Source organism: Oratosquilla oratoria, chromosome 10 (assembly GCF_046742065.1).
Source record: "Oratosquilla oratoria isolate Oo_2021 chromosome 10, ASM4674206v1, whole genome shotgun sequence".
Classification (NCBI taxonomy): Eukaryota; Metazoa; Arthropoda; class Malacostraca; order Stomatopoda; family Squillidae; genus Oratosquilla; species Oratosquilla oratoria.
Window position 1 is genome coordinate 28,973,224 of NC_134786.1, and position 14,764 is coordinate 28,987,987.

At 37.0% G+C, this 14,764-nt stretch overlaps 2 protein-coding genes across 2 annotated transcripts; both read left to right on the forward strand.

Moving 5' to 3' along the window:
- Positions 1-8,571: 8,571 nt before the first annotated feature.
- LOC143028820 (uncharacterized) lies at positions 8,572-9,504 on the forward strand. Its single transcript, XM_076191184.1, has 2 exons — positions 8,572-9,049; positions 9,182-9,504. Exons 1-2 carry the CDS (start codon positions 8,572-8,574, stop codon positions 9,502-9,504), a joined length of 801 nt encoding a protein of 266 aa, XP_076047299.1.
- Positions 9,505-9,686: 182 nt separating this feature from the next.
- Positions 9,687-14,375, forward strand: LOC143028821 (uncharacterized). Its single transcript, XM_076191185.1, has 2 exons — positions 9,687-10,013; positions 14,256-14,375. Exons 1-2 carry the CDS (start codon positions 9,687-9,689, stop codon positions 14,373-14,375), a joined length of 447 nt encoding a protein of 148 aa, XP_076047300.1.
- The last annotated feature ends 389 nt before the right edge of the window (positions 14,376-14,764 follow it).

The window sequence follows — 14,764 nt, forward strand, 5'->3', positions numbered from 1 at the left end:
CGCTTTTGTAATCTTTATGTGTCAATTTATTATTATTTACTATTTACCTGTTTGTTTATCACTTAAATATACCTACGCTTTTATCTATGTACTTTATTTACTATTTACATTATTATATATCATTATTATGATTTTTTTTTACACCCGACCTAGATATGGATCAAAAGGTCTCCTGTCGGCATGCTCTGCCTTTGTAATATATATATATATATATATATATATATATATATACATACATACATATATACATATATATATATATATATATATATATATATATATATATATATATATATATATATATTCCCCCCCAAATATCCTCTAAGTCCCAAAAATTAATTAACGTCTACTATCATAACATCTTCACCAAGGGTTGCAAAAAAGATGAGAAAATCATTAAAGATATCATCACTAAAAACTGCCACCCAGTTTCTAAAGAGAAGGAAATCCGCGTGGTTGTATTCTACTCCAACCAAAAAACTAGCTCATTGGTAATAACTAACAAATTGAATAGTAATACTGAGACCATGTCTAAAACCAACATTGTGTACGAATTTAAATGTCTTACCGGGGGCTGTGTGACTCGCATTTCATCATATATTGGTCATACTAGATGTAGTTTCAGTAGGAGAATATCAATGCACTTGCAAAACGGGGCTATTAAACATCATTTATTGAAATATCATAACCAAACAGCCACCCGTGAATGCCTAGTTAAGAATACCAGGATTATAGCAAGCAATAGGGATGCACATTAACTTAAGCTTTTAGAAGCTATGTTTATAAGGGAATATAGCCCTATAACAAATGTTCAAAGCAACATGATTTCCGTCATTGGTTTGTTTAACAATGCAGTGAAGCCACCACCACCCGTGACCACACCCTATGTCAATACGCCCCCCCTCCACCTCCTCCCACCCACTCCATCCATCCTCCCCCAACCGACCTCGCAACCCCCTAACCTTCCACCCCACCCCTCGACTCTCTCCTTCCCGTCATAATGAGAAGTCAACCCCTCCCACTAACCCTTCCTCCACTACTCCTTCCACCACCCAAGCCGGCTAGGTTCGTATACATAAGTCACCAACCGACAATTTCTTTCGTCATTTCTTTGGGCCTATAATTTTTGTAAGTAGTGGTCCCCAACGGCCCATGTATTCATGTTACAGATTTTCCTGAATATGTCTTTTTGCAGACGAAACGTTGAAAAAATTAATCACTTTGGTAACTTGATTTATGTCCACCCTCCAAATGGCAGAGTATTGGTTAGAAAGCTGGAGAATACCGCGTCACTTGTCATGTGATAGCTGAGTTCGAGTTCTCGGCAGTACCACGATGTTAATGGCTTAGAATTAAAGTGCATTGTGGTTGGTAATGTATGTATATATATATATATATATATATATATATATATATATATATATATATATTTGTTTGAGAAATTCGCTAGTGGACAGCGACATCAATCAGATAATCTCTTTTGGCAGTAGCGCACGGGACTCGAACCCAATGCGCTTGGAAGTAAACTCCCAAACCGCACACACGCCTTAGACCGCTCGACCACTAAACAGCATAAAACCTTGGGAACTCATTGTCTAACTGACTCTCGAGATTGGGGAGGACGCTTACTACACCCATTAACCACCCGTTTCACCACCAAGGCCGCTGCATCAAGTGGGAGTTGTAAGGACCGGATCGAAGGGGGATTGAAAAAGCTAATTCTGGCTTGGCTGAGGGTTTTATCCAGGAACAACTCAGGGTCAGCTAATTTTGTCATTTGGGACCTGATAAAGGAGACAAAGAGGAGAGTAGATGTGAAATTAAGTAAAAGTATGACAACAAATTTTTAAAGTAATAAGATATTTTGGAAAGAAATTAAGAGAGGAAGAGGAGACGAATCAAGTAGAGAAGAAAAAGTAAAAGGTTTAGATGGAAAGATTATAACGGAAGAGAAGGCAATGAGAGGAAGATGGGCAGAGTACTTTAGGGAGTTACTAAATTTGAAGGAGGATAGCCAGGGACAGGTAGTTGCAGTAGGAAGCGCTAAGAAAATGACAGTGATGAGTGAAGAAAATGGAGGAGAAATAAAGAAAAGTAAGGTGAAGGCAGCTGTTAAGATGATGAGAGCAGGTAAGGCACCTAGGTTGGATGGGTGTTACTCAGTGTCTTAAAAAAGGAGGTACAATGATGGTGGAGCGATTGGTGAGGTTATTAATCTTTGTTTAAGAGAGGGTAAAGTACGGGAGGAGTGGAGGAGAGCCTATATAGTTCCACTTTATATGGGAAAAGGGGACAATTGTGAGTGTAGTATTTTCAGAGGGATCAATTTGTTTAGTGTAGTTGGGAAGGCTTATGGGAAAGGCTTCATTGATGCAGGTTTTTAAGATTCTAAAGGGAAATGACAACATCAAAAGTGACAAAATTTTCACATTGAATAAAAATCTGACAAGAAATAATGGTCTCAACCTGTTAGGAAATATATTTAATTTGGAAGTGGGTAGAAAAAACTTTGCCAACCATGTAGTTAATAAAGGGAATAAACTTCTTGCAGAGGCAGTGCAATGTAGATTAGTTCTAAACTTTACGATTAGTTTAGATAAACATCTAAAGAAGATGCTATAATGCCTGCTATCTATTTTATGTTATTTGTTTATTTGTTTATTCCTATTTGCTTGATTTTCACTTATTATTATTTATCTTTCAATTTATTATCTACTATTTTCCTGTTTGTTTATTACTTAGCTATACCTATGCATTTATTTATTTTGTTTGTTATTATTTATCTTGTTATAATTTCTTATTTGTTTAATTATTCAATAATCATTATTATATATATTTTTCGCATCCGACCTAGATATGGACCAAAAGGTCTCCTGTCGGTATACTTCTCCTTTGTAATCCTTTGTAATCTGGTTGTGGATTCAGAAGAAAAATAGTAGAATCCACATTAATAGACTATCTGCTCACTATGAGTATTTCTAACTCCAGACATAATTTCAGGATTATTCATTACAAAAAAAATTGTCGACAGATATCCTCCCTCTCTCCCTGACCCGACCTCATGTCATCCTCAGGTCACTAGAGATTGAGGGTAGTGATATTTACTCCTTTCCTAGTTTCCTTTCCTTTATAAGAGGTTGCTATTTAAGGTAGTACCCTTCTCCCATTTCATACTACTGAAGATCAAAATATATTGAACTTTTCAACATATTAAACATTTTCTTTCTTCTGACTGTGGTATCAGTTGTGATTTATAAATGTGTTACTATATTTTTCATTGATATATATATATATATATATATATATATATATATATATATATATACATATATAGATAGAAATTATAAATATAAATAAATATTTATATATATATATATATATATATATATATATATATATATATACCAAATTCAAACTTCTGCAGTGTCTCTAATTGAATCACAAAAACTGAGCCACCTGGCCAGGGGGAATGAAAGTATGACAAGAGTAGCTTGGCTCAGAAGCTTCCACAAAGTTGAAGGCTGTTCGAAAAGTTATAAACAGTAATCTAGGTCACCAACTCGCCACATCACATGCGGCACATGACCTGAGAATCTTAGGCAACAACAACTCTGTATATCATTCAGTGGGGGTAGATTTCCCATAAACAGAGGAATAAATCCTCTTTATTATTATGCCTTTCTGAATAACGATGTTTTGTCTGTTTTAGAAAATGTTTTTGGTAAAAAGAAATAATCATAAAAAATCACAGAAAATTTTGGGTGTTTAGATTGAAAGGGAAGAATAATATTGGTAATATATTAGAGAAACTTTTGATACGAAATATCATATATATATATATGTATATATATATATATATATATATATATATATATATATATACATGTATATATATATGTATATATATGTATATACATATATGTATATATGTATGTATACATATATATATATATGTGTGTATATATATATATATATGTATATATATATATATATATATATATATGCATATATTGACTATATTATGACAAATCAAACAAAAGGTGGAAGAAGCAGACGAGGGGTAATGGGAGAATTTCACGCTTTAACGTTTCGACCCGCAGGGTCTTGATCACAAAGCTAACAACTCAAACATAACAGGATATTTTATACATGGACGGGTCATCTCATGGGACTCTTCGGAGAGCTTGTTATTTTATTTGCGTATTCTTTTATCATTAATAAGCTTGTGGCTTTTGCTAGACATATTAATTCTTCTCTATAGTTAATGTTGTTATTAGCGTTAATGTATGCTGCCTCAATTGTCTTCCTTAGTTTCTTGGATGATCCTTTATTTAATATGGTTGTGTTGTTTCAGTCTGGAAGGTGGCCATGTTTATCCACATGCATTACTATGTAGGTTGAAAAAGAAAGCCAAAGAAATTATTAACAAAAGTAGAGATGAAAATAAGAATGATAATAAATGTAATGAAGAAACCAGATACATTACAGTACCAAACTCTAATGTCAATTCAAAGCTAGACACTTTTCTCCTAAAAGCGGGCATTGAAATAGCCAGGAAATCAGGTAATAAAGTAGGATATTTAGTAACACGTAGCTACAATAATCCCACTAACGAAAACAGCCATGTTAATAAAATCCCGTGTAAAAGCTGTCCCTCTTCATATTTTGGTGAATCTGTTCGCGGACTTAATAAAAGAATAAATGAACATAAAAATGACGTAAAAGCCCATAGAACATCTAACTCCATAGTGATGCATGTGGATAAACATGCCCACCTTCCAGACTGGAACAACACAACCGTATTAAATAAAGGATCATCCAAGAAACTAAGGAAGACAACTGAGGCAGCATACATTAACACTAATAACAACATTAACCAAAGAGAAGGATTTATATGTCTGGCAAAAGCCACAAGCTTATTAATGATAAAAGAATACGCAAATAAAATAACAAGCTCTCCGAAGCGTCCCATAAGATGACCCGTCCATTATTTAAATATCCTGTTATGTTTGAGTTGTTAGCTTTGTGATCAAGACCCTGCGGGTCGACACGTTAAAGCGTAAAATTCTCCTATTACTCCTCATCCCCTTCTTCCACCTTCAGTTTTATATACATACACACACACACACACACACACACACACACACACACACACACACACACACACACACACACACACACACACACACACACACACACACACACACACACACACACACACACACACACACACACACACACACACACAGACACACACACACACACACACACATATATATATATATATATACACACACACACACACACACACACACACATATATATATATATATATATATATATATATATATATATTACTAAAAATCTGTGACCCGATCGGTTTTCCCAATCCGTCAGAACCCGGCAGAATGCGGACACGCTGACCCCTGTCCGAGAGTAAAGGTCTATTCGATTTTTTTGGCAGGGCCCGACGTGATATCAAGGGCACGTGTACATTCAACCTATGAAAGATGCCTGAAACTTCAGCAGTAATGAACCGAAGAAACCGCCATTTTTGGAAATGGGTTACAGAAACGAAAAAAATAACAAAACAGTACCTGTCGAAAAACAAAAAGCAAGTTGTGTTTTTAAAACGAGAACATTCCGCTAAATTCCCAACGTTATATCAAACTTGCAAGGATTTCTCCATCAAGGAATCAATAAAGTCATTTCATCGTAAATTTTTGTTGTTCAACGTCAGATTAAAGGAGGATCCCAAATTAAATTATACCGATGAGACATTCGAGACCCTTGAAATGTTTGATGGAGAAATTTCAGACGAAAGATCCCACGCATTTGAAAAACATTACTACGCAGGCTATAAAAAATTTACGAAAAGTGGAGGTAAATCGGATCACTGGGACTATCAGAAGTATTACCTTCAAAGATGTTTTAAAACTCAAAGAAGAATAGACAAGCTAAAAAAGTATGCCATTAATTAAGAGTGCCTTGGATAAGAAAGTTAAACAAATTGAAAACAACTCTAAAGTTGTTCCAAGTAAAAATACGATCCCTCCAAAGACGCAAATAGAACTAGAAATTGACCATTTAGAGCAGACAATTCAAGAACGCAAACAGATATTACGTGAGGAGCGCATTACCATGAAGAAACAACGTCTTCAATTGAAAGAAGCTAACAGAAAGAAAAGAGAGGAACGTGAAATTTTGAAGAAAACTAAAAGAAAGCAAAGAGAGCAACGTGAAATTTTGAAGAAGGATAAAAAGGAACAATTGGAAAGGACACGAGATGAATTGAAGAATTATTATAGGAAAAATTTGACCAGTCAAGTGTTGACACAGGAGGCAACCGATTATTATTTAAATGTTACACGGCAAAAACGCACGGAAATGAACAGTAGGGTAAAAACATTTGTAGAACCGTTCGAAAGAATCTCTATCAAGTATAAAAGGGTCTTTACGTGAAGGTGAAGTACCGCCTCATTCGGTTGGAAAAATTGGAGCGTATAAGTGTAAACTTTGTCAGTCGTTTCTATGGAGAAACGAACGTAAGAGCATCTGCTGTAACGCAGGACAAACACCAAAGATTATGTTTTCGGAACTGAAAAAGGATCTTCAAAGTTTATATGATGCGACTTCCTCTTTATCCAAACGTTATCTTGAAAATTTAACCGGGTTTAACGCGCTATTTAGTTTTACATCATTTAACACTTCCAGCACACTTCAGAACAGCCGAGACGCTTCTATTTGTTACAAGATCCAAGGGAAAATATACCATAGAATTGGGCTACTCAAACCTGAACTAATCGCGAGAAAAGACAGACCGTTTTGGAAGCCACAAGGAGCGTTTTTGGACCTTTACTTTTACCATGACAAACAACAGCAAGTGAAGTTAGGCATGCAAAATTTGATGAATGAAGATTCGACTACAAAACGCCGTTCAACTACAGAGCGCCGAGCAAGAGAGAAGAATGAGATCCTTGAAAACCAAAAGATAGTGTCTTTGTTATTTGACTATTTAACCGAGCATAATGCTTGCCTATCAGGCATGTTGAAGTAGCTCGAGACTTGCCGTAGGTTGATAGAAGAACATCTAAGAGAATCAGACACTATACCTAGCGCGTCTATAACGTTGAAGGCAGCAGACGGAATCAATACACGAGAACATAAAGGAGTTTATCACCTACCCACTTCTTCGGCACAAGTTGGGGGATTGTTAACTTTGACTCAAACAAAGATCCGTTGCAAATAGTGATAAGTTCTCCTTTAACAAATTCGCAATACGCTATCAAAATATTAAGCCACAACCATTTTTTTTTATGATGCATTCCAGTATCCACTTTTGATTCCGAATGGTGATATCGGTTACTCTTATACGATGACTAAACAGTGTAAACCCGGGACGACCAAGGAGATGAAAAATAATCGTTTGTCCCCAGCTATGTTTTATTCGTCTCTTTATATGGAAAGAGAGGGTGTTTTCAATCACATAACTAAAAGTAGGAGGCTGTTTCAACAATTTGTGGTTGATAATTACGTGAAAATGGAATCTAATAAGTTAACGTATTTCGAAATGAACCAATCCCAAATCCGTAAAGAAAGAGCAGACATACTAAACTGTACAAATAATGGCAGTGATACTGGACAAAGGGTAGTTCTGCCCGCTTCTTTCATTGGAGGTCCTCGGTATATGAAAGAACGACAACAAGATGCTCTTGCTTATGTTACCTACTATGGCTCTCCTGACTATTTCATAACCTTTACTATGAACCCAAAGTGGCCTGAATTACGTGAAGCGATGAACGATGCAGGTTCCGCGTCAACGCGGTGCCTAGGAGATCGTCCTGATTTGGTTAGCAGGATTTTCAAGTTAAAAGTTGATAGTCTGATGAAAGATTTAACCCACGGTAAGATTTTTGGTCAAGTTAAAGCCAACTTATACAGTATAGAATGGCAGAAACGTGGACTTCCCCATGCGCACATTTTATTGTGGATGGACGAACGTGTTACCGCTGATACGGTTTCTCAGTTAATTTCAGCTGAAATCCCCGATAAGAATGAAGAACCCAGATTATACGATGTTGTTACAAGATGTATGATTCATGGTCCATGTAAGGGGTACGACGAATCACAACCGTGTTGCCAAGGAAAGAATGCAAGCTCTGGAAAATGTGGAAAAATTTCCCTAAGACTTGCCGAAGTGACTTATTATTTGGCAACAACGGATACCCTGAATATAAGCGAAGGTCAATCGGAGAAGAAGGAAATTCATTCAAAGTGACAATTAAAAAAGAGGAAAAAGTTATCGATAATTCGTGGGTCGTACCTTACAATCCGTACCTTTGCTTGAATTACAACGCCCACATAAACGTTGAATGTTCAAATTCAATTAAATATATTGCATATGTTACAAAATATGTTAACAAAGGCTGTGATAGAATCCTTTTTGGCAAGTCTATTGATGGTGAAACGGTAAACGAAGTAAAAATCTTCCAGGAAGCAAGATTCATAAACGCAAACGAGGCAACGTGGAAGATATTTAAATTTGAAATACATAAAAGTTACCCGCCGGTGATGACATTAGACTTGCACTTGGAGGGCGAAAACGAAATCTTTTACGATGAACGTACATCTGAAAGGGAGCTAGAAAGAAGAGTCCGTAAAGACACTCAAGTAACTGCCTTTTTCAAGTTGTGTTCAAGGAATACTTTTGCCGCCTCTTTGCTTTATCATGAGTTGCCTCACCATTTCATTTATAACGCCAAGTGTTCATGCTGGGAAGAACGTCAAGGGCCTACTTTTTCACTAGGACGCATTCGCGCCGTGACCACCAGGACAGTAGAACTGTTCTATTTGAGACTTCTCCTAACACACAAACCAGGGCCTACTTCGTATGAAGATCTTCGAACAATTGAAGGTGTGATGCATCCCTCTTACCGAGAAGCTGTCAAAGCTTTAGGACTTTTAAGTGATGAAGAAACATGGAAAATGACAATTCTGGAAATAATCAACCACACTAACGATAGGTATCGTCTAAGAGAAACTTATGCAAGTATGTTGGTGTTTTTAGACCTCATAGATCAATCCAGGATTTGGGAAGAGACTAAAGATCTTTTTGCAAGTGATTTTCTCCATACAAACAATCTAACAGAGTATAATGATTAAATATACTTGGATGCGTTAGATGATATACAAAAACAGGTGTGGAATTGTGGAGGAGGGTCCATCACCGATTACGGGCTTCCTCCTTCTAGAGGTGGTGAGAAAACTTCAAACGTTATTCGAAGAGAAAAATCGTATAACAAAGAAAGGCTGAAAGACGATGTTAATGTGAAAGAGCTAATGTTAAATGATAAACAAAAACAAGTTTACGACACTGCAATGTTTCGAGTAGAACACGGACACCGATACGACAACAATGGAATTTTTGTAAACGCTGCCGGCGGCACGGGGAAATCGTTTGTCTTGAATTTGTTACTTGATACTGTACGTTCGCAGGAAAAATAGCTTTGGCTGTTGCGTCTTCGGGTATCACCGCTACAGTTCTCCATGGAGGGAGAGCTGCTCACAACATGTTCAAGATACCGTTGATGGAATACAATGAAATAAAAGCATGCGCAATCAAGAAGAGAAGTGAACTTGCAAAGTTGTTAGAGATGGCGTCTTTAATTGTGTGGGACGAAGTCGTAATGGCAAAGAAGAATACGTTGACCGCACTCGATATAACGTTGAGGGATATTCTTGAAAATGATAAGTTTATGGGAGGAAAAGTTGTTATTTGTGCTGGAGATTTCCGACAAATTTTACCCGTTATACGTGGTGGCGGTAAGAACGATGAACTCGAATACTGTATCAAATCGAGTTACATGTGGGGCGATATAACAAAACTGAAATTAACCGCGAACGTACGCCTCATGAAAAATTATACAAACAACATTAAATTTGCACAAAAATTGTTAGAAATCGGATCACAAAATGATGGGCCTTTGGAACTTGAGGAAGGTTTTGGTGTTCAAGTAAAATCCCGTGAAGAATTGATAAATAGTATCTACGGGGACTTGGAAGACAACCATCTCAACGTTTCATATTTTGAAAAACGAGCTATAATATCACCTACAAACGACGATGTTGACAGTGTGAATCTCATGATCTATGACAAATCAAAGGAAAAAGAAAAAAATTATTACAGTACTGATAGAGCAGTGGAAGAAGGGACCGATATTCAAACTTCGGTATTTAATGCCATGATAAGTCCTTCTCTACCTCCTCATCGACTTCAAGTGAAAATTGGAAGTGTAGTGATGGTTGTTAGAAACATTTGCCCTCCGAAACTGTGCAACGGAACGAGGCTTTTAGTTACTAATCTGAAAAAGAATATTATAGTTGGTAAAATTTTAGGGGATAGTTATCGCGGTGAACAGGTTATGATCCCTAAAATAAAGTTAGAAGCTCAAGACACTTCAGTTAGCTTAAAAAGAAAACAATTTCCAGTCAAATTAAGTTACGCGATGACAATAAACAAGTCACAAGGGCAAACGTTCGAACGGTGTGGAATACTCTTGGATACAGTTCAGTGTTTCGCTGACGGTCAATTCTATGTCGCCTGTTCAAGAGTAACGTCGTGGAATTTTTTTGTTCGTCTATACTGGCTGGCATAAAGTAAATAAAGAATACCGGTTAAGACCTGCCACGAACTGTGTATATAAAGAACTTTTCTCTGATAGCGTAGTGAACATTCAAGCGTCACCTCCTGCTTCTGCAGTAACAGGCGAAGAAACAGAAGAACTTATCCCCATAGCTGAAGAAGAACCCGAATTAGGTGTAGTTCCAATACCAAAGGACGCTTATAACATTTCAGAAGAAGATGCCGTCAAGATGATCTTACCTGATTTTGCCTTCGAAGAAAACGTTTCAAATGAAGAAGAAAGTAACAGTAGTAATGAAGCTGAAAACCCTGTCACGAAAAAAATGGAAGAATTAATTATGGGTCTAAAAGAAGAGATGACTAAGAAAATGGAGGAAATCAAGGAAACGGTCAAGCGGCAAAGCGACGACGAAGATATTGCATCGTCTCCGCCTCGAAAAAAGAAGAAAGTTGACAATGGAATAGAAAAGAGCGACGTCGAGGATGTCTCATCTCCTTCGCCTCAAAGCAGTAAACAAATTATAGACGAAACTAAAGTTTCTGATGTAAATAAAAGTTAAAATGATAAAACCTTCTTTTATTTCAAACACATTCAAGAGGTAGAACAAAGTGTGCATTTCAAACCGTTTAGAGGTATAACAAAAGGGGCGTAGCGAGCTGCGTCGCAGGCCAAGACCCCGGCGTAGCCGGGACTGGCGCAGCCAGTGGGCTTGTATATATATATATATATTATTTGGATGATGGAGAACATATATACAGGGGAAGGCTCGGAACCCTATACACTCTAACGTTTCGTTACTACGAATCTGTAGTAATGAATACCTAGAAGGCGAATTTGATTACATTATGAAAACCTTTGACAAACTTGGATATCCAGAGGGAATGTTGAAAAGAACAAAAAGAAAAGCAATAAATATTTACAATCGCGGAAAGAAAGAGAGAAATGATAAAAATAAAAATAATACAAATTTTATATCAGTACCTGGCTCAGAAACGTCACCAATAATAGACAAATATTTAACAAAATCGGGTATAAACATAGCTAAAATAACTAACAAGAGGATAGGTGATTTAATAAAGACTTCTGAAAAGAGAACCAATTCCGAAAACAGCGTCGTATACAAAATCCCGTGCAATAGTTGCTCAATGGCTTATTATGGCGAATCGTCAAGAGGATTAGAAAAAAGAATTTATGAACATAAAAACGACATAAAAGCACATAGGACATCTAATTCTTTAGTAGTTCATGCGGAAAAATTTGATCATTTACCAAACTGGAGAGAAGCTGAAGTGCTACATAAAGGTTTTGATAAATTCACTAGAAGAATTGTTGAATCAGCATATATTTCTACTAATAACTCATCGAATCATCGAGGAGGGTTTATCAATTTAGCTAAAGAAACTAGTATTTTAATTCTAAAACACGCCAGTAAAACGACCTTTCCCAAGTGTCCGAAAAGATAATTAGATTTAGTACATAAACTCCAATTGCAGTTCTACATACACTCTCTGAAGAAGTTCTACGCGAACGAAACGTTAGAGTGTATAGGGTTCCGAGCCTTCCCCTGTATATATGTTCTCCATCATCCAAATAATTTGTCTAAAATACTTATCAATATATATATATATATATATATATATATATATATGTGTGTGTGTGTGTGTGTGTGTGTGTGTGTGTGTGTGTGTGTGTGTGTGTGTGTGTGTGTGTGTGTGTATCGGAAAAATTTCGAAACACTGGACTCAGAGTAACAGAATTTATTACCGACGTTTCGAACCCTGTCCGGGGTTCGTCCTCAGGACAGGGTTCGAAACGTCGGTAATAAATTCCCTTACTCTGAGTCCAGTGTTTTGAAAATTTCCGATAACATGGCTCCTGGACTCATACTCTTTACGAACATATATATGTATATATGTATATATACATGTATATATATACATATATATATATATGTATATATATATACACACACATATATATATATTGTGACGCCTATGGGCAAGGGCCAGGTTCAAAAACTAGAGTTCTGCTTAAGAATGATTATTTCCTTCAAAAGAAACAAATAAACAAGATCGAAAAATAGAAGTCGCCAAAACTAGCAAAAAGTACAATGTCCGAAACACGTAAATTCACAGACAAATAAATACCAGACAATAGGTTTCTTTAGAACATAAAAGGCTAAGATTGCCAAGACACGTATATATATATAAGTGTCGATCAAATATCAACATTCAATAAAGAAAAAAAAAAAGTCTCAAAGACAATATGTGGTAAGGTCGAGAAATTTCGACCCACAGAATGGAAACCAAGTCCTACGTAATATTTTACGTAAAAAATTACAAAGTCGAGAAAATTCTACGACTAAAAGTCTAAGTCCAACAAAGTGGACGAGTTCTAGCAAAGCTAGACTAAGATATGAGATTAGTGTAATGGGACTCTGATTTAAGCAGAGACCAGAATGACTCGAGAAAATACAAGTCGAGATGAAACCACGACTAAGTCAGTCCAACAAAGTGGATAAAACACAAGCAAAGCTAGACAAGGTAGCATGGGAGCTCTGATAAGCAGAGTCCAGCTTGACCGTTACAAGCAGATGTATATATACACTTCTCCGTAAGATCCGGAGAGATGCCAAGTGTCGCTAGACGCGACGATTAACAAGAGTGTTTAGGAATACTTCTTAGTACATACACGGATATTCTTTACAATGATTAATACATAGTAATATATGATAAAGTTACCTTGTCAATCTTATATAAGCAGAAACTTAATAGTTTTTATATGAAAATCTATACATACGTAAATGTAAGTTAGGGACGCAGTTGCCAAAATATTGGTTCACACGTAATTACTCCAGAACGCATGCAAGCTATGAATTCCCACACCGGCGTTTCGGCGTCCGAGAACGACGGTAATTTGCAATTTCTCTACTCTTACGTAAATCAATTCGTAAGATTGACAAGATAGATCCACAAGGTAATATACATACATATATCTATATGCAATGTATGGAATAGTTTTGTCAAGTACAAAAAAAAAACGAAATACGTCTGATGAATAGAATTCATCACGTTGAGAGTCTCCATACGTCGATTACCGCACGTAGGCACAGATCTTTCTCACCGACGTCCGAAGACTAAGAGAAAATGTAATTTCTCTAATCTTACGTAAATCAATTCGTAAGATTGACAAGATAGACCCACAAGATAATATATATACATAAATCTATATGCAATGTATAGAATATGTTTGACAGAGCACAAAAAGAATGGAATACATCATAAATATATAATTCATCACTTTAACAGTCTTCATACGTCGATTACCGACGGTTGGATGCCGAGAGTCCACCAAGCCTACCGTGGGAAAGGCCGGCATAGTCCAAGGTACACATACGCACATGCGCGCATGTGCGTCTGAATGAAATCTTCACTACGACGAGTCTGTAGTCGTAACTCCTCCCTCCTCAAGAGACACGCAACGGGAGAGAGTATCGGCTAAAATGTTGCGTGATCCTATTTCGTGATGAAAGGTAATGGGGATTCCTTGGAGTTCGAGGTACCATCTGGTGAGTGTCTGGTTTGTATTCGCCATTCGGTTAAGATACACTAGAGGATTGTGATCCGTGTGGAGGTGTATCTCGAAGTGACCTCCGATGATGGGTTCGAAGTGCCGGAACGCTTGTATGAGGGCCAGACATTCCTTCTCAATAGTGGAGTAATGGCGCTGTGAAGGTTTCAGTTTACGGCTGAAGTATGCTACCATACGTTTGGTACCATGACGTTCTTGTAGCAGAGCCGCTCCAATCCCTACTTAGCTGGAATCTGTATAGAGATGAAAGGGCAGAGTATAGTCTGGGGTTATCAGCACTAGGCTATGCTTTAATAGGGATTTAAGTTGCGCGAAGGCCCGATCGCATGTCGGGGTCCACTGAAACCGTTGGTCCTTTCTCAGTAGATTAGTCAGGGGCTCAGCTATCTCTGCAAAATTTTTGCAATAACGGCGATAATACCCAAACATTCCCAACACCCTTCTTACTTCCCTGCGGTTAGTAGGTCTAGGTAGGTTGGTAATAGCCTTCACTTTGAGGTCCAGGGGTTTAACCATGGAGTTGCCGACTG

Excerpts from the sequence above, each read along its gene's own strand:
- LOC143028821 (XM_076191185.1), top strand. The coding sequence starts at position 9,687 with ATGGCAAAGAAGAATACGTTGACCGCACTCGATATAACGTTGAGGGAT. Across the intron at positions 10,014-14,255 it reads AGGAAGGTTTTGGTGTTCAA|AGGATTGTGATCCGTGTGGA; the intron begins GTAAAATCCCGT and ends AAGATACACTAG.
- LOC143028820 (XM_076191184.1), top strand. The coding sequence starts at position 8,572 with ATGACATTAGACTTGCACTTGGAGGGCGAAAACGAAATCTTTTACGAT. Across the intron at positions 9,050-9,181 it reads TCTAAGAGAAACTTATGCAA|ATGATATACAAAAACAGGTG; the intron begins GTATGTTGGTGT and ends TGGATGCGTTAG.